The 23,404-nt window shown below is 47.4% G+C and overlaps 1 protein-coding gene across 1 annotated transcript in view; it reads left to right on the top strand.

Annotated features, from left to right (window-relative positions):
- HSPG2 (heparan sulfate proteoglycan 2) overlaps positions 1 to 23,073 on the top strand; it is a 428,317-nt gene extending 405,244 nt beyond the window's left edge. Inside the window, 7 exon segments of the mRNA XM_030222172.1 lie at positions 415 to 471; positions 3,054 to 3,129; positions 8,128 to 8,206; positions 12,753 to 12,823; positions 14,945 to 15,028; positions 17,419 to 17,522; positions 22,273 to 23,073. Of these exon segments, the coding sequence (XP_030078032.1) occupies positions 415 to 471; positions 3,054 to 3,129; positions 8,128 to 8,206; positions 12,753 to 12,823; positions 14,945 to 15,028; positions 17,419 to 17,522; positions 22,273 to 22,445 (644 nt within the window). The 3' untranslated portion in view covers positions 22,446 to 23,073.
- Positions 23,074 to 23,404: the final 331 nt, after the last annotated feature.

Here is a 23,404-nt window from a genome sequence, read left to right as displayed (position 1 = left end):
AGGAACAGGAGGAACCTTCATTTTAAGGAACTGTTGACGCTCTTGGTCAACGGACATTGCACTTGTGTTCTTGGGACTATGTCTTAGGTTAGTTATGCCTACATTTATGTGTATAAAATAATTTGTAATCCTGTAAATCTCACTTCATGGACTACAATCAAGACCTGGGTTAACGTATGGAGATAGGGGTGAAGATGGGGGAAGGTACGTTTTATAGTTTTATTGTACCGTACCTTGAATGTCTCAGGAAGGTGTGTAGTCCTGTTCAATAAATGAAGTATATATCGGAGCTTTCCAGATTCCAGAAGTGCTCCCGGTGAGTCTCCTTGACTTTTAGTGGGAAAGCAGAGCTTCAGGATGGTGGTACCTGATGGTGGTTGCAGTGATATTAATGTCTTCCTTTCCCTTGTGCAGGATCGATGGTGGAGAACATGGACTCCAGATGGCATGAGGAGGGTAGTGGGGGGAATGGTACAGTATCCCATATTTCCTCAGCATTTTTTAACTAACCCTGACTTTTCTTTTTATTACTTACAGTCAGGACTGGAGGTGGGGAGACCCCATTCTAGTTGGACTGCCAGCTCCATCTACCATTGCTATACAGTGAGATAGCGAGTAAAAGGCCATTTGGTCTTCCTATGTTCACTGCTGTGCTCAGCCCAGTTTATTCTGACTTCCGTTGAGGGTCCTCTCTGCTCATAACAGTGTTTGTTGAACTCCACTTCAGGAGGCTGCTACAAAAAGTTGAATTTTTCCCGCTCAGCCATGAATTTATTATGACCAGTGTGGTATTCCATTTCATGAAAGGCGTTCTAACCTACTGAAGCAAAACAGCAAAAGTAGAGGCTGACAAATGCGCAAACCAATAGGGAGATGATATAAAAAAAACCAGTTTATTCAGAATATTCATATCAAGGACCCGACACGGTCCGTGTTTCGGGTCCTTGATATGAATATTCTGAATAAACTGCTCTTTGATATTATCTCCCTATTGGTTTGTACATTTGTCAGCCTCTACTTTTGCTGTGTTTTGTTTTGATTCTCCGTAGAGGCTCCTCCTGTCTTCTTGGATTTGCTCCTAACCTACTGAAGGGCATTTTTCAAAAGATTTGACCCAGCGTTATAGCTATAGCAGAGGTCTGTTTTCTTTGTAGCTTATTTTCCCCAAAGAAAAGAGGAAAAGTAACCTGCATTGGCCAAACATCCTCAGTGCTAATTCTCTTGGCCCTGAAGCCAAAGACCTAGCCCAGAATATGCTAGAACTCCTCAGTCTCAGTTGGGAGTGTGGAGGGGGTAGACCTCTGCTCTGAGACCCTGTTCAATTCCTGTGGCCAGTTTCTTTTCCTGATCTCCCCAGGTAGTAAAAAGTGTTCAGTTAGATTTAGCATTAAATCATTATTTTTTACCTGTTCCTGTTTCGAAACTTTTACCGTTCACTGTTCTACTTTTATTTGTAATAAACCTATTAGTTTGTTAGCTCTCTTGTCTTGGACTAAGAATCCTGGCGTTTTGAGTTCTTGGTCTGTGAATGTTTTTCGAGGAACAGTGGAGCCTCGGGATTGTGGCTCGCAATGTCCCTAGAAACCACCGGGAACATAACTTGCGGGTGGGGAAACTTGTCCAGAAGCAAGTGGAACTCAGTAGGCGGGTGGAGGGTATGCCAGTATAGGTGCAGGTGGGCCTGGGCAATGCTGGGTAAGACCCTCCAGGTGGCCACAGGGTTAACCCCAAGTGGGTGCTAGGGGTAACGCTAAGGCGTTACTTGATAGTTGGTTTTGTCCTAAGTCAAAAGAACCAGGCCTTTTTTTTTTTAAATAATACCAAATAAACAACTCCAGCCAGTATTAACTGTTGGTCGCAATACTCATTGGGCAAGATGGAGAAAAAGCCCTCAGAAACCACTAGTATGATACTGGTGGTTTAGTGCGAGGTTATACAAATTTTTATGAAATAACTCACGCAGCGGTTCTATCATAGGGCAAAAAACTCCACTACCCGGACTATTTTTTAAATCTCAAGGGTTCTACACACAATTTAAGCAGTATTTAAGCAGTATTATTTGTGTGCTTTATGTTCAACAACACACAGAATAGTGAGTAGCACTTAGCTTATGATTTAAATCGGCACTCTTCTATATCCGTTCGACGGGGACCGCCGTTTCACCTAGAAACATGGCTTCATCAGGAATGAAGAGCACACAAATAATACTGCTTAAATACTGCTTAAATTGTGTGTAGAACCTTGAGATTTAAAAAATAGTCCGGGTAGTGGAGTTTTTTGCCCTATGATAGAACCGCTCCGTGAGTTATTTCATAAAAATTTGTATAACCTCGCACTAAACCACCAGTATCATACTAGTGGTTTCTGAGGGCTTTTTCTCCATCTTGCCCAATGAGTATCGCGACCAACAGTTAATACTGGCTGGAGTTGTTTATTTGGTATTAGGTTACATATTTTACCCCAGCCACGCTGCATTTGTTCTGTGCAGTTTCCACTTTTTTTTTAAAATCTCTATGTACCTCTCCCTGCTGACATGGGTACAAGAGAAGACTGTTAACCAGAAGTTCTCGTTCTAGATGGTGAAGGAGTGATGGGGTGATGGTGACCGAGGCAGCTCCTCTTTCTTCCTGGAGACTTTCACATTCCAGCTCCTGCATTCACTTGTTTCGCTCTCCACCAGATCAGATTTTGTGTTTTCTCTTTACCTCATCTTGTCCCCCATTCTCTCTGCAAGCTGTCTGTTGCCCGTCCCTTTCTCATTTCCACATCTTTTACTGTCTTTGAAGAATTTTGTTGTTGTTTTTCTCATTTTCCTTTCGTGTTTTCCACTTTCCTTCCTCTCTAGTGTCATAGTCTGTTCTTTCTTTTTTCTGTCTTTCATTTTTATCTCCCTCCTCAGAACATAGACATCTTTCCAGAGTTGCTTGTAAATGTTAATTATTTTGCCTCAGAATAATTTGCTATGGCAGATGTGTTGATGGGATTGTAAATCTGCTGCTTTAGTTTTCGAATTACCCCGAGCAGTCTGTTTACACAATCCTTTGTCTCTTCAGATGCTCCTGGCCAGTATGGTGCTTATTTCTCAGACGATGCTTATATTGCACTCTCCAGGCAAATCTTCTCCAGAAGGTGAGTGATCTGGAGCCTTTCTGCATTCTGACAGTTTTGTATTGGTTTAACAGGAGAAATTGTCCAGTAGTGGGGCTAGGCAGGGCTGCCGAGAGGGAGGGGAGCAAAATTCTCCGGGCCCAGCCTTCATGGGGGGCCCGACGCCGGGGTCTCTCTCTCTCCTGTTCCTGACGGGACCGGGTGATCACAACAGGAGGAGGAGAGAGAAAACTCCAGCGCCGGGCCCCCCCTTGAAGGTTGGGGAGTAGCAAACACAGCAGGACTTCGGGCCAGGGCCTGTGGTTTGGCTGGCGGGGGGGTCCCCCAGGCCTCGCCAGTAGAAGAGGTCTTCCTCCAGCGCTGCTCTTCACTCTGCCGCATGGCCTGCCAAGTGGCAGCTTTTCCCTTCAGGCCGCGCATGTGCAATGTGAGAGAAAAAGCAGCCGCAGGGGGCAGGCAATGTGGCAGAGTGAAACGCAGCACTGGAGGAAGACCTCTTCTGCTTGAGGGGCCTCGGGATCCCCGCCAGCCAAGGTATTTGCAGTTTCGGGGGGGGGGGGCAGCAGCGGCGGCTATCCTGTTGGGGGGGGGGGGACGCCAGCCTTGCCCCAGGCCTAGTGGCAGCAGCCCTGCCCCGGGCCCTGCTCAATCTCTCAGCGGCCCTGATGCTAGGGCAAGATGTACTTACAGGGCAGGATTAACCCAAACACAAACTAGGCTCATGCTTGTGGCCTGCCAGATCTCCAGTTTGAGAATAGCAAGCTTCTGATTGATTTAAGAGACTTGGGGGACAATAGCAGGGTTGACAACCACTGGTTTTAATTAAAGGAGGCCAGTGACTGGCAGAACCGTAAATCGTTAATATAATTGAAGAGCACTATTTCTGGGATAAGCAGTATAAAATGTTTTGAGAGGAAATCCGCCAAAAAAGCGGAGAACTCAAACGCCCCACGGTAAAAACAATAATGTAAAAAAAGTGGGAGAGCGACCAAGGGTACCAGAAACTGGAGGATGTTCGTTAATAAACAACTTTATTAATAATTTGAAGAGTCTTCAAATTATTAATAAAGTTGTTTATTAACGAACATCCTCCAGTTTCTGGTACCCTTGGTCGCTCTCCCACTTATTTTACATTAGTATAAAATGTTTTGTACATTTTTGGGATCTTGCCGGATATTTGTGACCTGGATTGGCCACTGTTGGAAACAGGATGCTGGGCTCGATGGACCTTTGGTCTTTCCCAGTATGGCAGTACTTATGAGCACTTTTCCAGATCTCACTGGGTCCATATTTTGTCAGCTTTGAGCTATGTGATTAATTTCGTTCATCAAGGCAAGATCCATTTACTGTAGATTATTGCTGTGCCAAAACTCACTAAGTCTCTAAACACATTTTCCCTGGATCTCGGCCTGCTGCTCTACACTCTAGGCTAATCCACACCTCAGATGAACATTTTATAATTTGTATCTTTATTAATAAATTCAATTTTCACAACAAAGTGTAAATATGCAATCGGCATTATTCTACAAATGAAAATTCAAAATACAATTGAATAATTGAAAGAAAAATGTAAGTGCCTATTTGTCCACAAACAAAGAAATTTGGTACCAAGATAAAGGAATTAAAAAAGAAATTAAAGCATATTAGCGGCTGCTGCCTCGGGTTATCGACCCTAGCCTGCTTGTTAGGGTGGGCATACTACATTCACATCGGCTCTAGCATCAAGAAATTCTTTAAACTGTTTTGGGTCTACAAACTGAAACTGTTTACCCTCAAGCAGTACATTACAAATACAAGGAAAACGTAATACAAAATTAACTCCCAGTGCCAACGCTCTAGGGCGCTGCTCCAAAAAAGCCTTGCGCCTTATCTGTGTAGGCCTCGAGAGGTCTGGAAAAATTCGAACCTTTGAGCCCAGAAACAAGTTTTCTAAATGTCTTAAGGAAAGTCTTAAAACAGCATTGCGGTCAGGCTCCAGTGCAAAAGTGACCAGCATAGTTGACCTCTGTGTAATTATTTCCAATGAATTTTCCAGGAAGGAGGTAAGATTCATCCCATCCCCCACCACTAGGGGATTTCCAACAGTCCCCTTCGGATTCCAGATGTAATAGGCCCGAGTAATGGGAGGTAGTGAGTCTCTATCCATTCCGAGAATATCAACCATATATTTTTTTGCCATCTCAATAGGAGAAATTAAAGGAGATTTGGGGAAATTTAGAAACCTAAGGTTAAGTTTCCTAACCTGCAGATGAACATTTTATTATCTCTTCTTCTCCCCAGGATCTTGCATTTATGCCTTTTCTCCCCAGGTTTCCCTCCCCATCATTTGACCTGGAGACATTTATTTATTTATTTATATATTTGTGACATTTGTATCCCACATTTTCCCACCTATTTGCAGGCTCAAAGTGGCTTACATAGTACCGGAGAGGCGTTTGCCGACTTCGGTATGAACAAATACAAAGTGATGTTGTGGTAAAATAAGGTTCATGTGGAAGACACGTTGGGAATCGTAGAGCGGAAGAGTTATGTTATGCTGTTACGTACTTTGGTTTCGTTGTGTTGCAGAGTTCAGGCTTTTAAGTTGGGTCGGTAGGATATGCCTTTTTAAACAGGTTAGTTTTTTGTAATTTCCGGAAGTTTAGGTGGTCATACGTTGTTTTCACGGCTGTTGGTAATGCATTCCACAGTTGTGTGTTTAAGTAGGAGAAACTGGATGCATAAGTTGATTTGTATTTGAGTCCTTTGCAACTTGGATAGTGGAGGTAGAGATATGTTCGTGTTGAGCTAGACGTGTTTCTGGTTGGTAGATCTATGAGATCTGTCATGTATCCCTGGGCTTCGCCGTAGATAATTTTGTGAACCAGGGTACAGATTTTGAAAGCAATACGTTCTTTGATTGGGAGCCAGTGCAGTTTTGCGCTTTCATATCGTGTTTTTCCAAATATAAGCCTGGCTGCCGTGTTTTGAGCGGTCTGAAGTTTCTTTAAGATTTGTTCTTTTCATCCCGAATAGATTCCATTGCAGTAGTCTGCGAGGCTTAGTACCATTGATTGTATCAAGTTGCAAAATGTTTTCCTCGGGAAGAATGGTTTCACACATTTGAGTATCCACATTGAGTGGAACATTTTCTTTGTCATGGATTTCACTTGGCTCTCTAGTGTAAGGTTACGATCCATTGTGACGCCGAGGATTTTCAGGCTGTCTGAGTTGGGGAGGGTGTAGTCTGGGGTATTTATACTTGTGGGGTTGTCCGCATTGTATTGGGATGAGACAGTTTGTTTTTTCTGTGTTGAGTTTTAGTTGAAATGCATTTCAACTAAGAGCCCTGTCAGATGCGCTAATTCAGCATTTCCAAATCAGCATGCTCAGGTGTGCCGTCAGAGAGAAGAGTAGGACTGGATCAGAGCCCACCTCCAGCAGACAGAAGCATCAATGAGCAGCAGGTCTTCCTCTGCTAGATTATCTCTGCAGGTGGACCTGCACAAGGTCCCAGAGTTCTGAGGTACCCACCATCCTCAAGAAATTAATTTGCAGAGGAGATGGAGGAGGCGGCGGCCTCACCAGCAGAATGCTGCTCGCTGACTTCTGCCTACTGGAGGGGGTTAGATGGGGCAATAAAGGCAATTGTGCTAGAGAGTGAGGGGTGATTAAGTTAGGGAAGGATGTTGGGTTTAGAAATATATTTCTAAAAGTGCTTGCTTGTTGCTAGTGCCCTTCAAGGGATAATTATGACCCATTTAAGAGCTTTGAACGATATCAACTTACTACAAAAAAGAAATGCAGATGGATCTAGAAAAACATTGGCTGATGCAGATCTCTAACCCCAGGATAGGTGTCGATGATAAGTTTGAAACAAAAAGATAATTCCTAGATTTCTCAATCCAGTTTAGCATCTTCCTCTTCAGAGCTTGGCTGTAGGGGAGAAGAAGCTTCTAACTGGTATTTAGTGGAGACGTGTGAAGCTAGACTCAAAATCTAAATTTGAGAGGGAGGAGGAACCACAAGCAGGCTGAGCTGAGCCTACCTTGAGCTGCAGATGGGAAAATAAGAAAGGAAGTGGCCAACAAGGTAGCTTGGGTGGCTCGAAATATGAACCTTGAAGATTTAGAATTTTTGAATTTTGATCCTGAAGACAACCGGGAGTGAGAAATGATTGGACAAGAGGGAAGTAGCAGGATCAGAAGAAGGGACTTCACAGAGAATTTTAATAGTGATGCTTTGTATAAGATGGAGGCACTTATATGAGAGGCTGTGAAAATCCTACGAGAGCGGGTGTTTCAATTTCTCATTATCTACCTCTTGCTTTCCCTTCTACTCTGCTTTCTGTTTTGGAAGGCGTGAAGGATTGTGTACAAGACTGTGGATTCCCCAACCATATTCTACGATTGCAGAGCTGCCAAGTTACTCATTTCCAGGAGGGAGACTTTTATGACCAGTTCTGGTGTTAAACTTACATCCCAGAGCAGTGTGTCATTTGTAGTCCATGATTCTCCCCATTGAGAATCAGTGCTTCAGGTCCCATAACACATCATGATGAGGTTGTCGGAAATCCAGGGCTGGCCTAAAAACTCCCTCTTGGAACTGGGACGTGGAGTCTCTGCCATTGTAGTCAAGAAGGAGTGGGAAATAGACCAGGCTAACTAGAGACAAACGAGGGAACTTCATTCGATTGTAGATACTTCCTTCACCAATAAAGTATCTATATTCGACTGAAGTTCCCTAGTTTGTCTCTGGTTAGCCTGGTCTATTTCCCACTCCTTCTCGATTACTGTTGTTTTGTCGTTGGATCTCAGCATTCCTCTGCCTTGGTGGACTCTCACCGTCTCTGCCATTGTGCCATGTATGTGCTGAGCTTTGTTAAATTCTCTCACAGTACTCAGCGAGGTGATACGGGACTTGTACATTTCCTATTCCTGAATGTATCCTGCTTTCATGTTGTTGACCAGATGTTGCTCATCAGTAAATACAATGAGTTGATGTAGGGTAACACTAATTCTGCTGCTCCTCCTGTTACAGCCACCCCGAAGCCCCTGAAACCATTGAGTTGGAAATACATACCACCTCCTCAAACGGCATGATCCTGTGGCAGGGCGTGGTGAGTTGATTATGGGAACACATCGGGTGTAACCATGCTTCTGATCACTGCAGGCTTCCAGCAACGAGCGAGCGGTGTGTAGGAAGTTATCCTGGATGAACTAGATGTGCTGAGTCATTGAGCACCTGGCATGTTGTCTGACCTCTCCAGGGAGAATTTCTGCTGCTACATATCATCATGTTTAATGTTTATGGTGGTTTTAAAATATGGTTTATTTCAGGGACTACAGGGAACATTTTGGGGGTGAATGGCTACATGAATGTTGATCAGATCTTTCAGAGTCTTCATGGGCTGGTTTTTGCTGGGGGGTGGGTGGAGGAGCTCTCTGAGCCTCAGGAGCTGATTTCTTCCCTCTTGTGGATTCCCATGATATCATCATTGGTCTTCCCCCCCCCCCCCCCCCACCCCCAGCACCAGCTGCCCTGCTTTCAGCCCTCCCCAGCCTTCTCTATCCCTCTACTGTCCCATCTCAGCCCCCATAACAGCACAAGACTCCCCATCCCATTTCTTGCGGTAAAGTTTCCCTGTGGTTTATGTTATCCAATGGTATGAATCCCATATGAATGAGAATTATGACCAATTTAAACTAGCAAAAGCTTGGCTACTCCAGACGCTTTATAAAATGCAACTGCACACGTACAGAAATCCAGTATGTGTGTGTATATGGAGGGGGGTATATGCTATACGAGGGTATGTACTATGTGCGTGGATTTGAGGATATGTACAAGAGGCATTGTTGGGGGATGTGTGTTTGTGAAATATTTTCTCTGTTGTATCCAGCCTTCAGCTGTGAAGAAAGATGGGGTATAAATATGTTTTTTGAAGGTACTTATGTGGGGGAGGGGAGAGGGGAAGGCGTGGAGTACCTGCAAGTGTGCATGTTCATATCGGTGTCAGTGGAGGGATGGGATTTTGGGGGGGGGGGGGGTTGCATGTGTGGGACATGCAAATGTGTTCATTGATGGTGCACCAGATCTTAGGGGGTTCCTTAAAGGTGCCCTGTGAATGGGGATCGGCAGCCTCCAGTCCTATGAACACCAATCAGCTCAGGATTTCAGAAAATCTGTAATGTATATGTACAGTGGGGGAAATAAGTATTTGATCCCTTGCTGATTTTGTAAGTTTGCCCACTGACAAAGACATGAGCAGCCCATAATTGAAGGGTAGGTTATTGGTAACAGTGAGAGATAGCACATCACAAATTAAATCCGGAAAATCACATTGTGGAAAGTATATGAATTTATTTGCATTCTGCAGAGGGAAATAAGTATTTGATCCCCCACCAACCAGTAAGAGATCTGGCCCCTACAGACCAGGTAGATGCTCCAAATCAACTCGTTACCTGCATGACAGACAGCTGTCGGCAATGGTCACCTGTATGAAAGACACCTGTCCACAGACTCAGTGAATCAGTCAGACTCTAACCTCTACAAAATGGCCAAGAGCAAGGAGCTGTCTAAGGATGTCAGGGACAAGATCATACACCTGCACAAGGCTGGAATGGGCTACAAAACCATCAGTAAGACGCTGGGCGAGAAGGAGACAACTGTTGGTGCCATAGTAAGAAAATGGAAGAAGTACAAAATGACTGTCAATCGACAAAGATCTGGGGCTCCACGCAAAATCTCACCTCGTGGGGTATCCTTGATCATGAGGAAGGTTAGAAATCAGCCTACAACTACATGGGGGGAACTTGTCAATGATCTCAAGGCAGCTGGGACCACTGTCACCACGAAAACCATTGGTAACACATTACGACATAACGGATTGCAATCCTGCAGTGCCCGCAAGGTCCCCCTGCTCCGGAAGGCACATGTGACGGCCCGTCTGAAGTTTGCCAGTGAACACCTGGATGATGCCGAGAGTGATTGGGAGAAGGTGCTGTGGTCAGATGAGACAAAAATTGAGCTCTTTGGCATGAACTCAACTCGCCGTGTTTGGAGGAAGAGAAATGCTGCCTATGACCCAAAGAACACCGTCCCCACTGTCAAGCATGGAGGTGGAAATGTTATGTTTTGGGGGTGTTTCTCTGCTAAGGGCACAGGACTACTTCACCGCATCAATGGGAGAATGGATGGGGCCATGTACCGTACAATTCTGAGTGACAACCTCCTTCCCTCCGCCAGGGCCTTAAAAATGGGTCGTGGCTGGGTCTTCCAGCACGACAATGACCCAAAACATACAGCCAAGGCAACAAAGGAGTGGCTCAGGAAGAAGCACATTAGGGTCATGGAGTGGCCTAGCCAGTCACCAGACCTTAATCCCATTGAAAACTTATGGAGGGAGCTGAAGCTGCGAGTTGCCAAGCGACAGCCCAGAACTCTTAATGATTTAGAGATGATCTGCAAAGAGGAGTGGACCAAAATTCCTCCTGACATGTGTGCAAACCTCATCATCAACTACAGAAGACGTCTGACCGCTGTGCTTGCCAACAAGGGTTTTGCCACCAAGTATTAGGTCTTGTTTGCCAGAGGGATTAAATACTTATTTCCCTCTGCAGAATGCAAATAAATTCATATACTTTCCACAATGTGATTTTCCGGATTTAATTTGTGATGTGCTATCTCTCACTGTTACCAATAACCTACCCTTCAATTATGGGCTGCTCATGTCTTTGTCAGTGGGCAAACTTACAAAATCAGCAAGGGATCAAATACTTATTTCCCCCACTGTATATGTAAATTCATCTCTTGCATATTCATGAGAGGTATTGTGAAAATCTGAGATTGGTGTCCACGGGAACCTTCAGGTTGTCTAGTCCTGTCGGTGGCCACCTTTCTCAGGTGCAATATTTCCAAAATGCAAACAGCAGGACTAGGGGGCATGTGATGAAACTACAGTGTAGTAAATTTAAAACAAATCGGAGAAAATTTTTCTTCACCCAACGTATAATTAAAATCTGGAATTCGTTGCCGGAGAATGTGGTGAAGGCAGTTAGCTTAGCAGAGTTTAAAAAGGGGTTAGACGGTTTCCTAAAGGACAAGTCCATAAACCACTACTAAATGGACTTGGGAAAAATCCACAATTCCGGGAATAACATGTATAGAGTGTTTGTACGTTTGGGAAGCTTGCCAGGTGCCCTTGGCCTGGATTGGCCGCTGTCGTGGACAGGATGCTGGGCTCGATGGACCTTTGGTCTTTTCCCAGTGTGGCATTACTTATGTAAATCATCTCCCCTGTACTAGTATAATTGTTTTCCTTCTCGGCCAATAAGTTCTTAATTCTTTAAGCCTTTTCTCTGGGAGTAACCCTATCGAAGAGCATCATCATAGATTATATTTCATGTGTACAGCGCTGCGTACATCTAGTAGCGCTATAGAAATGATAAGTAGTAGTAGTAGTAATATTACATGGAGTGGGCTGTGATTGGTTCATGCTGTCTCTGTGATGTCATACTGTAACTAACCTGGACCAGTGACCTCATTGAGTCATGGGATTTAAAAGCTAATGGCATACAGAATTTGAGAGAAAAAAAAAACATGGTGACTTGGTAAAATGTCTGACAGCTACAGGGTTACTGTTTCTGCTGTCTTGAAAACACTTTCCCATTTTGCAAAACAATATTTTATTTCCACAGTGTTTTCACCCAAGGTGTGAACATCTTTGAGTCTCTTGGGGTCTGTTTTTATGAAGCAAATCTCTCTCTTCTTTAGCATCCCTCCAGAGTAGTGCAGACGAGTGGCTTCTGCACTCCTACCAGTAGATAATACTGACTGACAAGCAGGGGCGTATCTGCGTGGGGCCTCAGGGGCCTGGGCCCCCGCAGATTTTGCCCTGGACCCCCCTACCGCCATCAACCCTCCCCCGCTGCTGTTCTTACTTTTGCTGGCGGGGGACCCCAAACCCCCGCCAGCCGCCCCGCGGTGTTTAAAATTCATCTTCGGCCTCCGTGGCCGTGCTGCTGTGATAGGCGCTGTTGAAATCCACTTCGGAGTCTGATGTCGTTGTACGTTGTACGTGCTGCGACGTCAGACTCCGAAGTGGATTTCAACAGCGCCTATCACAGCAGCACGGCCACGGAGGCCGAAGATGAATTTTAAACACCGCGGGGTGGCTGGCGGGGGTTTGGGGTCCCCCGCCGGCTGAAGAAGAAGTTTTTACGGCAGCGGCAGGTGGAAGCAGACCTCGGCTGGCGGGGGTTGGGGTCCCCCGCCAGCAAAAGTAAGAACGGCGGCGGGAGGGGGGTGGAGAGAGTCATTGGTGGCGGTGGGGGCTCGGCGGTGGGGGCTCGGCGGCGGCGGCGGGGGGGGGCTAAAATGTGCCCCCTCCCTCTGGCTCTGGCCCCCCCTACCGCCGGAGTCCAGATACGCCCCTGCTGACAAGGACCTTCACTGGGTACTTATAGGCTCTCTTTGAGTCTAGTGTTCTCAGTCTCCATCTGCTGGTAGGAGTGCAGAACCCACTGAACTGCTCTAGAGGAACTAAAGGAAAGAAAATTAGCAGGTAAGACCTCATTTTACCTTTTGAACTTGAGTTTAGTCCCAGCTCTGAGCAGGACTTCTCAGAATGAGCAGAAAGAAATTATAAAAACATGTTTTCATGACAGGAAGAAAAGGAGAATGGAAAAGCCAAAGACTTCATCAGCATTGGACTCAAGGATGGACATCTTGTATTCAGGTAAGAAAAGCGTCCTTTGTTTATTTATTTATTTTTCTTTTTACTGTGTGTGGATTCTTATTGTGGCTTCTCGTGTACTTCCCACAGTAACATCCCAGTTTCTGGCTTGTTCCCTCTCCCACATTAACCATGTGCTGCAGTGACTTGCTGGGTAGAGGTGTGGAGGGGGGGGGGGGGGGGGCTGCAGCTTTCCTGAAGACCCTCTTCCACTGCTGTGTCTGTACCTAATGAGGACCTGTGTGTGGGACAGCTCCAGATGATAATACTGCATTAGAATGCTAGCAGCTCTGGGCATGAGATTCTCGGCTCTTGTATACAAGCCATTAGCCAGGGGCTCTGTTTTTCCTTTCTTCCTAGGGTTAGCATATGTTTACCCAGACATGTCCTCTTTTTGAGGACATGTCCGGGCAACCGGGCGGGTTTTGCCAATCTGCCCGTTTGTCCGGATTTCTGGACAAACAGGCAGACTGGTGGGCGGGCCGTCCTATAGGATGGCCTGCCCACCAGCCTGCCCGTTTGTCCAGAAATCCGGACAAACGGCCAGACTGCTAGCCTCCCCTCCCCTTACTTACTGGTGCCCTGGTGGTCTATTGACCTCTTCTGCCTTCGGGACAGGAAAGAGCCCCCTCTTTCCTGCCCGGAGCGCTGCCCTGCGATGCATCCTTCCTGTTCGTGATCTCGGCGCTGATTCAAAATGGCCGCAGAGAGTTGAAGTGACCTCACGAGACTTCCACTCTCTGCGGCCATTTTGAATCGACGCCGAGATCAGCAACAGGAAGGATGCATCGCAGGGCAGCGCTCCGGGCAGGAAAGAGGGGGCTCTTTCCTGCCCCGAAGAGGTCACTAGACCACCAGGGCAGTAGTACGGTAAGGGGAGGGGATTGACGGGCTGTGTGACAGGGGGAGGGGAAATGTGATGGGGCGGAGCGAGGGCGTGATAGGGGGCGTGGTGGGGTGGGTGTGAAAGGGGGTGGGGCGGGGCATGTGTCCTCCTTTTGGGGGGACAAAATATGGTAACCCTACTTCTCCCAATAAGAAAATGTGGAACAAGGCAATTCCTTTACTTTAATAGGCTACATTAGTTGCCTGTGGAGTCTAGAATTCTTTTACAGGATTGGATCAATTTACCTGAAAAATCGTTTAAAAGTTTGCTCATCTACATGGAAGTTACATTCCCAGGATATTCATAATTTGAAACTTCCTGTGACTAAGGAATTTAGGTTGAAGAGAACACAGGGTCATTGCTTTACTGGTGCAGTTCCTGCTTTTTGGAACAAACTCGGATGGTTTGGTGGGTTTTCTAAAGAAACTGAAAACATGGCTTTTTAAAGAATGTTTCTGAATGTTAATAATCTGAGGGGGTGGAAGGGAGGGATCTACTGATTTGGGATTCTGGAAGGTTTTATGATTGTATCTTTGTTTAGGAATTTTATGCTGTAACCTGCTCTGCATAATGGAAAGTTACATGCTATAAAAGCCTGAATTAAATTAAATCCTTAGACTGGGGACACGTCTGCCGCTTTGTGTTGCTGGCTACCAGCAATGAATGATACTGTGTCACGGTGAAGGGGAGAATCAAGCTGTCACTGGAATAATGTTAGCACTATGCATGACCATCTCTCCAGCTCAGTAGCTTCCTCACCTGTGCATCTCGGACAGCAGAGGGTACAGGGGCATGGAGCAGACCCACTTTACCTGTCTAGGCCAGTGCGAAGCGCGGTGCAGCTTCAATGTCAGACACGGGCAATGACACAGTTTCACATGAGATTGAAAACACCAGTGTCATGTGTTGTTTTTAATCCAAAACCGCCAAAAATGAAATCAGATTGTTGTTTGCTAACAGCATGCGCTTAAATGGTTTTTATTTCCTAAAACACTGGAAACAAACTATGAAAGAAAAACATTAAACCCTTCTGTACATAGGTACACATGTGCACAGCTGAGTGCAGGTGGCAATGTGATATTGGAAAGGGTGAGCCTGGGGTGATGGGGGCGAGTACTGTAGGTGAAACCAGTCTTTCAGGGACAGGGAGCTGTTTAAGATCGGCATCATCCCATAGCATCCTGTGTAGCCCCTTCTTCTTCGGGTGTTATCCCACCTTTCTTCTCGTCCCTTTGCAGTTACCAGCTGGGCAGCGGTGAGGCCAGTATCATTTCTGAAGATCCAATCAATGATGGAGAGTGGCACAAAGTGACCGCCATCCGGTAAGGGGCAGGGAATGCTGAGGGGACATGACCTGGAGGAATAAGCCAGAGGGCTGTTGACCATTTTATTTATTTGTTTGTTTGTTACATTTGTACCCCACATTTTCCCATCTATTTGCAGGCTCAATGTGGCTTACATAGTGCCGTGAGGCAATAGCCACCTACGGTGAAGAAACAAATATAGATTGAAGTTAATTTACAATGAAATAGATATAAACAGACACATCAAGGGATCATAAAGAGGGAAGTTATATAACGAATGTAAAGTTCAATACAAGTTTGAATTTCTTTGTGTTGTTGGATTTAGGTAATTAAGTTGGGTCAGTAGGATATGCTCTTCCGAACAGGTAAGTCTTTAGTAATTTCCGGAAGTTGAGGTGGTCGTACGCAGTCCTCACGGTTTTGGGGAGTAGATTCCAGAGTCTTGTGCCTATAAATGAGAAGCTGGATCCATGAATTGATATATACTTGAGACCTTTGCAACTAGGGTGGCAGAGATTTAAATAAGAACGTGATGATCTGATTGAGTTCCTAATTGGCAGGTCTATAAGGTTAGACATATATCCTGGAGCATCACCATATATAATTTTATGGACCAAGGTACAAATTTTAAAAGTAATACGTTCTTTGATTGGTAGCCAATGTAATTTTTCACGAAGAGGTTTGGCACTATCGAATCGCGGTCTTCGAAATACAAGCCTGGCAACCGTGTTTTGAGCGGTCTGAAGTTTTTTATAAGGTTTTCTTTGCATCCGGCATAGATTCCATCGATTGAACCAAATTGCAAAATATTGCCCTCGGGAAGAACGGTTTCACTCGTTTAAGTTTCCACATTGAGTAGAACATTTTCTTAATTGTAGAGTTGATTTGGCTTGATGTGTCTATTTTATTTGTTACGTTTGTATCCCACATTTTCCCACCTATTTGCAGGCTTAATGTGGCTTACATAGTACCGTGAAGGCGTTCGCCAACTCTGGTAGAGAAACAAAGTGATGTTGTAGTCTAGTAAGGTTCATAGTTACAGAGACATTGGGAACAATAGAGAAGAAGAGATATATCGTGTTCATTACAAGCTTGGGTTACGTTGTGTTGCAGGGTTTAGGTACTTAAGTTGGGTCGGTAGGGTATGCCTTTTCGAACAGGTGGGTCTTTAGTGATTTCCCGAAGTTAAGGTGGTCGTACGTTGTTGTCACAGCTTTTTGTAATGCAGTCCACAATTGTGTACTTATGTAGGAGAAGCTGGATGCATAAGTTGATTTATATTTGAGTCCTTTACAGCTTGGGTAGTGGAGCTTTAAGTATGTTCGTGTTGATCTGGCTGCGTTTCTGATTGGGAGGTCTATGAGGTCGGCCATGTATCCCGGGGCTTCACCAGAGATAATTTTATGGACCAGGGTGCAGATTTTGAAAGCTATGCGTTCTTTGATTGGAAGCGAGTTAAAAGGGGAAGGTTTAATAGATACTGTCAGCAAAGGCAGCTTCTGCTTCAGCCAAGGAACTGCATCTGAGGGAACGAAAACATCTTAGGCCATTAAAAGTTCGTAATCCAAACTTTTTGCTTTTAGATTTTTTTTTTTTTGTTCTGGGAAGATGGGAAAGACTCATGTCTCTAATTCTAGATTTGTATGAGTAAGTCCAGAATGCACGAACATAAGAATAGCCATACTGGGTCAGACCAATGGTCCATCTAGCCCAGTATCCTGTTTCCATCAGTGGCCAAGCCAGGTTACAAGTACCTGGCAGAAACCCAGTTAGTAGCAACTTTCCATGCTACCAATCCCAGGGCAAGCAGTGGCTTTCCCCATGTCCATCTCAATACCAGATTATGGACCTTTCCTCCAGGAACTTGCCCAAACCTTTTTTTTTTTTAAACCAGATATGCTAATCGCTGTTACCAAATCCTCCGGCAGCGAGTTCCAGAGCTTAACTATTCTTTGAGTGAAAAACTGTTTCCTCTCTCTCCTTCCCATTGTACTGGCCACACTGGCTTTCCTTGTACAGCTCTGTTCTGCAGGATCATAGTGACATCAGCCAAAATGCACAGTGCCCTCTGCCTCAAATGGCAAATCAGACATCGGTGAGACCTCTCCTTCTCTCGCCAGCCCCCCCCCAGAAGGCTACCTGCCTTTTGTTTCCTGCCGTTGTAGGCTGATAGAAGTGAAAGTATGCACTGTCCCCTCTGCCCTGGAATGAGGATGTATTCCTTTATCTAAACGTGTCAAAAAAATGCCTCCCCGAACATATCCAGAGTGTCCACTCTGAAGTTAAGTGTCCTAACAGTACGATTCTCCCTCCCTGAATCCTCTATGGAGGCAGAATGCACTGTTGCTGTTCTTGTGTTTGAGTCCCAGGATAGTGATTGATGCTCTAATTTGTGGCTTGCTTTTCAGGGAGGGGAAGATGGGTTCCATCCAGGTAGATGGCGAAGAGATGGTGAGCGGACAGTCTCCTGGAAACAATATAATGTTGAACACGAAGGGCCACGTTTACCTAGGTAAGGAATTGGTCAGCCATCAACACCTACTAGCAGTGACGTAGCTACGTGGGGCCATGGGGGCATTGGCCCCGTAGATTTGGCCCTGGCCCCCCCTGCCGACGACCCTCTTCACCCCCCCTCCCGCCGCCAACCCTCCGCCGCTGTCGGGTACCTTTGCTGGCGTGGGACCCCAACCCCCGCCAGCCGAGGTCCTCTTCTCCGGCGCGGCTGTGTTGCTGATCTGCAAGGCTTCGTTCTGTTTCTGTGAGTCTGGTGTCCTGCACGTACAACGTGCAGGATGTCAGACTCACAGAAACAGAACGAAGCCTTGCAGATCAGCCAGCGATGCGGCCGCGCCGGAGAAGAGGACTTCGGCTGGCGGGGGCTGGGGTCCCCCGCCAGCAAAGGTATCCGACGGTGACGGCGGGGGAGGGTTGGTGTAGAGGAGGGTCAAAGTTGGTGGTGGTGGCGGAGGGGGGGGCTAAAATGTGCCCCCTCACCTCGGGCTCTGGACCCCCCTCCCGCTGAAGTCTGGCTACGCCCCTGCCTACTAGACAGGCTGATTCCACTTTCCCAGTTCCCCCCCCCCCTCCCCCAGCACAAATTTGATTCATTTTGCTGCTCTCCATAATAGCCAGGAACTCCATTTCTTTCCCCCGACCTTTGGTTGGCTTGATAATGACGCAGATGACTCTCACGGTTGACCTAGAGGTGTCCCACACACATATCTGAAGATAGATCCATAAACATGAATGCAGCAAAGGTGTTCACGTGCCAGAAATACTCATAGTGTCAATACTTATTCTTACCTAAAAGAATCCATGAACACTCGCCTTTAGGTACAGTTCAGACATTGCATTGTTGCACTGGAATTATAAGACTAGGAAGCAGGGGCAGACTGACAGTGATGTGGGCCCCTAGGCACTAAGGATAATGGGCCCCCTAATCACCCATCAAAATTGATTAAACTAGATGGAAGCTAGGAGAAAAGGGCTCCTTACTGTTGTGGGCACTCAGACACTGCCCTTTTGTCCCAGTGGGTCAGTCCACCTTGGCTATGAAGGAATTCACAGTGTAGGAATAAATTTTGACTTCTTGGCAATTTAACTTGCTAAAATGCTTCCTTATTTCCTTGAAACTGGGATCTGGAATAATTCTACACTGAATGCTGTTAAAATACAACATAAGCAGATAGACATGCAAACTTGTTTCCGTCGAGTCGTATGTCGCTAAAGCCACAGGGTGACAGATATCTGAACAAACTTTCAGAGGACTAGTCTTGTCCAAATTTCTACATCAGTGTTTCCCAAGTCCAGTCCTTGAGTACCCCTTGCCAGTCAGGTTTTCAGGCTTTCTACAATGACTATGCATGAACTTGATTTGCACGCACTGCCTCAATTATATGCAAATCTCTTTCATGCATATTCATTGTGGATATCCTGAAAACCTGACTGGCAAGGGGTACTCCAGGACCAGACTTGGAAAACACTGGTCTGCATGCTTTCCATCTTGCACTTCAGCTGGTCTTGGCCTTAGGGCTGACTTCAGTTGGGTGGTGCAGAGGAAAAGGCAGATGGGGTAAAGGAAGCAGGACCAGGGGTGGCTTGACCATTAGGCCACCTGAGGCGAGGGCCTCGGACAGCATTCTTCAGGGAGCGGCATCTCCTCCTTTCTTCCTTCCACCCCGTTCGTGGCGTTTACCTATTTAGTCACGTTCCAAGCCCAGCAACGATTCCCATATGCTGCCCTGCCACCAGCACCTGCCTCTTCCCTTTACTGCAGCCGCCTCTCTGATGTAACTTCCTGTTTTGTCAGATGCTCAGGCAGCTGCAGTAAAGGAAAAGGTGGGTGCCAGCGGCAGGGCAGCGTATGGGAATCGCAGCCGCTGCTGGATTTGGAACGTGACGAAACAGGTGAACGCCGCAAACGGGCTGGAGGTAGAAAGGGGGACAGCATCTTGGCTCTGGAGGGGGAGACATCTCGGCACGGGGTGGGGAGCGGCATCTTGGCTGGGGGGGGGGGGGGGGGGCAGCATCTTAGCTCCGCTTCAGGCGGCATATTGTCTTGAGCCGGCACTGCATAGGGCGTATCTTTGGGGTGCCTTGCGCTGGCTGAACCTGCTCATTACTTTCAGCCTTGGCCACAGGAGCAATTAAAGCTATTTACTGTACAAGAAATACGAACCATCTGTTTCTTATTCTTCACTGGGACATTTTGCTGTCTTCAGAAGTGGAAAACTGGATTTTTATTTATCTTGTAATGCTTAGTCAAATAGTATTGGTTGTATACAGGACTCAGTGTTAGTTGCAGGTATAATGCATTTACGTAAGTGTTTTGTTTTGTATAGTTGTAAAATTTAATTAAAAAAAAAAAAAAGAATGGTCCTGTGGTCAAGATCGGGAGGTGGGGCTGGTGGTTAGGAGGCGGGGATAGTGCTGGGCAGACATATACGGTCTGTGCCAGAGCTGGTGGTGGGAAGCGGGACTGGTGGTTGGGAGGCGGGGATAGTGCTGGGCAGACTTATACGGTCTGTGCCTGTGCCAGATCCAGTGGTTGGGAGGTGGGGCTGGTGGTTGGGAGGCGGGGATAGTGCTGGGCAGACTTATACGGTCTGTGCCTGTGCCTGTGCCAGATCCGGTGGTTGGGAGGTGGGGCTGGTGGTTGGGAGGCGGGGATAGTGCTGGGCAGACTTATACGGTCTGTGCCAGAGCTGGTGGTGGGAAGCGGGGATAGTGCTGGGCAGACTTATACGGTCTGTGCCTGTGCCAGATCCGGTGGTTGGGAGGTGGGGCTGGTGGTTGGGAGGCGGGGATAGTGCTGGGCAGACTTATACGGTCTGTGCCAGAGCTGGTGGTGGGAAGCGGGGATAGTGCTGGGCAGACTTATACGGTCTGTGCCAGAGCTGGTGGTTGGGAGGAGGGACTGGTGGTTGGGAGGCGGGGATAGTGCTGGGCAGACTTGTACGGTCTGTGCCAGAGCTGGTGGTTGGGAAGCGGGACTGGTGGTTGGGAGGCGGGGATAGTGCTGGGCAGACTTGTACGGTCTGTGCCAGAGCTGGTGGTTGGGAGGAGGGACTGGTGGTTGGGAGGCGGGGATAGTGCTGGGCAGACTTGTACGGTCTGTGCCAGAGCTGGTGGTTGGGAGGCGGGGCTGGTGGTTGGGAGGCGGGGATAGTGCTGGGAAGACTTATACGGTCTGTGCCAGAGCCGGTGGTGGGAAGCGGGACTGGTGGTTGGGAGGCGGGGATAGTGCTGGGCAGACTTGTATGGTCTGTGCCAGAGCTGGTGGTTGGGAGGCGGGGATAGGGCTGGGCAGACTTATATGGTCTATGCCAGAGCCGGTGGTGGGAAGCGGGACTGGTGGTTGGGAGGCGGGGATAGTGCTGGACAGACTTGTACGGTCTGTGCCAGAGCCGGGGTTGGGAGGCAGGGCTGGGGAGGTGAGGATAGTGCTGGGCAGACTTATACGGTCTGAGGTGGGGCTGGTGGTTGGGAGGCGGGGATAGGGCTGGGCAGACTTATACGGTCTGTGCCAGAGCCGGTGGTGGGAAGCGGGACTGGTGGTTGGGAGGCGGGGATAGTGTTGGACGGACTTGTACGGTCTGTGCCAGAGCCGGTGGTTGGGAGGCAGGGCTGGTGGTGGGGAGGTGAGGATAGTGCTGGGTAGACTTATACGGTCTGTGCCTGTGCCAGAGCCGGTGGTTGGGAGGTGGGGCTGGTGGTTGGGAGGCGGGGACAGTGTTGGACAGACTTGTACGGTCTGTGCCAGAGCCGGGGTTGGGAGGCAGGGCTAGGGAGGTGAGGATAGTGCTGGGCAGACTTATACGGTCTGTGCCAGAGCCGGTGGTTGGGAGGTGGGGCTGGTGGTTGGGAGGCGGGGATAGGGCTGGGCAGACTTATACGGTCTGTGCCAGAGCCGGTGGTGGGAAGCGGGACTGGTGGTTGGGAGGCGGGGATAGTGTTGGACGGACTTGTACGGTCTGTGCCAGAGCCAGTGTTGCCAGGTGGGCGGTTTTACCGCCCAATTGGGCGGTTTTCCGCGACCCGCCGCGGGAAATTTTTGCCCGCGGCGGGTTGCGGTTTTTTGGGCTGCTTTTTGGGCTTCGGGCGGTTTTTTGGGCTGCTTTTTCGGCCGCGGTGGGCGGGGTTAGCGACGTTTTTGGGCGGGGTTAGTGACGTGGGAGGCGGGGCCGATGACGTAGGAGGTGGGGCCGATGATGTGGGAGGCGGGGCCGATGACGTGGGAGGCGGGACCGATGACGTGGAGGCGGGGCCGATGACGGCGGGGGCGGGGTTGATGACGGCGGGGGCGGGGGTGATGACGCGGGGGCGGGGGTGTCAGGGGCGGGGTTTGAGTTTGGGCGGGTTTTGGCCTGGATTTTGGGCTCCTTTGGGCTGGAAAAATATTTTCCACCTGGCAACCCTGGCCAGAGCCGGTGGTTGGGAGGCAGGGCTGGTGGTGGGGAGGTGAGGATAGTGCTGGGCAGACTTATACGGTCTGTGCCTGTGCCAGAGCCGGTGGTTGGGAGGTGGGGCTGGTGGTTGGGAGGCGGGGACAGTGCGGGGCAGACTTATACGGTCTGTGCCCTGAAGAGCACAGGTACAAATCAAAGTAGGGTATACACAAAAAGCAGCAAATATGAGTTATCTTGTTGGGCAGACTGGATGGACCGTGCAGGTCTTTTTCTGCCGTCATCTACTATGTTACTATGGGTAAGACCAGGCAACATAAATGATCAGATATACTGAAATCTCTCTCTTTCCCCCAGGTGGAGCCCCCCACATGAAAATGCTGACAGGAAGAAAGTATCTCTCTGGAATCACAGGTTGCCTAAAAAATATAGTGCTGATGAACAGCAGACCGGGACACCAACCTCATCAACCAGTCGACTTGAAGCATCATGTGGAGGCAGGACATAATACCAGAGAGTGCCCTTCATAGGCTTTGACATGTCATCACCACTATCAGGCCAATCAAAAGACATTTTATTAAAAAAAAAAAAAAAAGGCCAAAAAGACAAAGACCAGCATGGTGCCTTGCTGCTACCAAAGAAAGGGGGAGAGTTGGTTGCATCTGATTACAAAACTTTTTAAGTACAGCAGAGTTCCATGATAAATATTTTACCGTTTTTAAATGAAGGAAAAGTGTTAGGTTTGGATAACCAGGTGACATGAAATGTGCAAAAAAAAATAAACAAGGAAAAGAGAAACCGGATTGGGGAGCAGGATTTTGTTACAGGGGTTTTTGTTTTTATTTAATTTTTTTTTGGCAATATGTGAGTTATTAATGATATAAAAATACACAAATAAAAATATAAACCCTGCATGTCTTACTGTCGCCCCTGCTCCCCACCCATTTAAAAATACGATCCAGGACTGGGCCACACAGGCTCTGCCTCTCATTGCCTTTGAGGGTTTGGGTGAAAGACAGGAAAGGGCTGACATGAAATAGTTTATTATAAATTGGGAATGCTTTACTGTGTTACAAGTTTTATTGGCAGGGTATTTTCCCCTTTAACATCTTCCTAAATCAAAAGGTTGGGGGGGTTTTCTTTCTCCTCCTTGGAAAATGTCCTTTTTGTAAAGCTTTTATTCCCCTCTTGAAATTTTCATAATGTGGTTCTAAAATTCAGTCATATAGGGGAGGCCTGAGTTCATTTTACATACATCCCAGCAGTGCTATCTACGGAAGAGGGTTTTCAAGGATTTTGCTGGTTGATTTTTGTTGGCACCTGGCAGAGCTTCTGTGGAGCTGAAGAAACCAGTGTCACCAGTAAAATACTGACCACAGGGGACAATTTCCCAGGGAGGTTCATTTGAATACTAGGAGTGTTTGAAGGAGCGTATTAAGGGCAAGCAAAGAATCCATCGGTCTAATTTCTCGATTGAAGTCTATGAGAA

This window comes from Microcaecilia unicolor, chromosome 13, assembly GCF_901765095.1.
Source record: "Microcaecilia unicolor chromosome 13, aMicUni1.1, whole genome shotgun sequence".
Taxonomy (NCBI): domain Eukaryota; kingdom Metazoa; phylum Chordata; class Amphibia; order Gymnophiona; family Siphonopidae; genus Microcaecilia; species Microcaecilia unicolor.
Note: the sequence above shows the minus strand (reverse complement) of the source record. Positions and strands in the feature narration are given on the sequence as shown.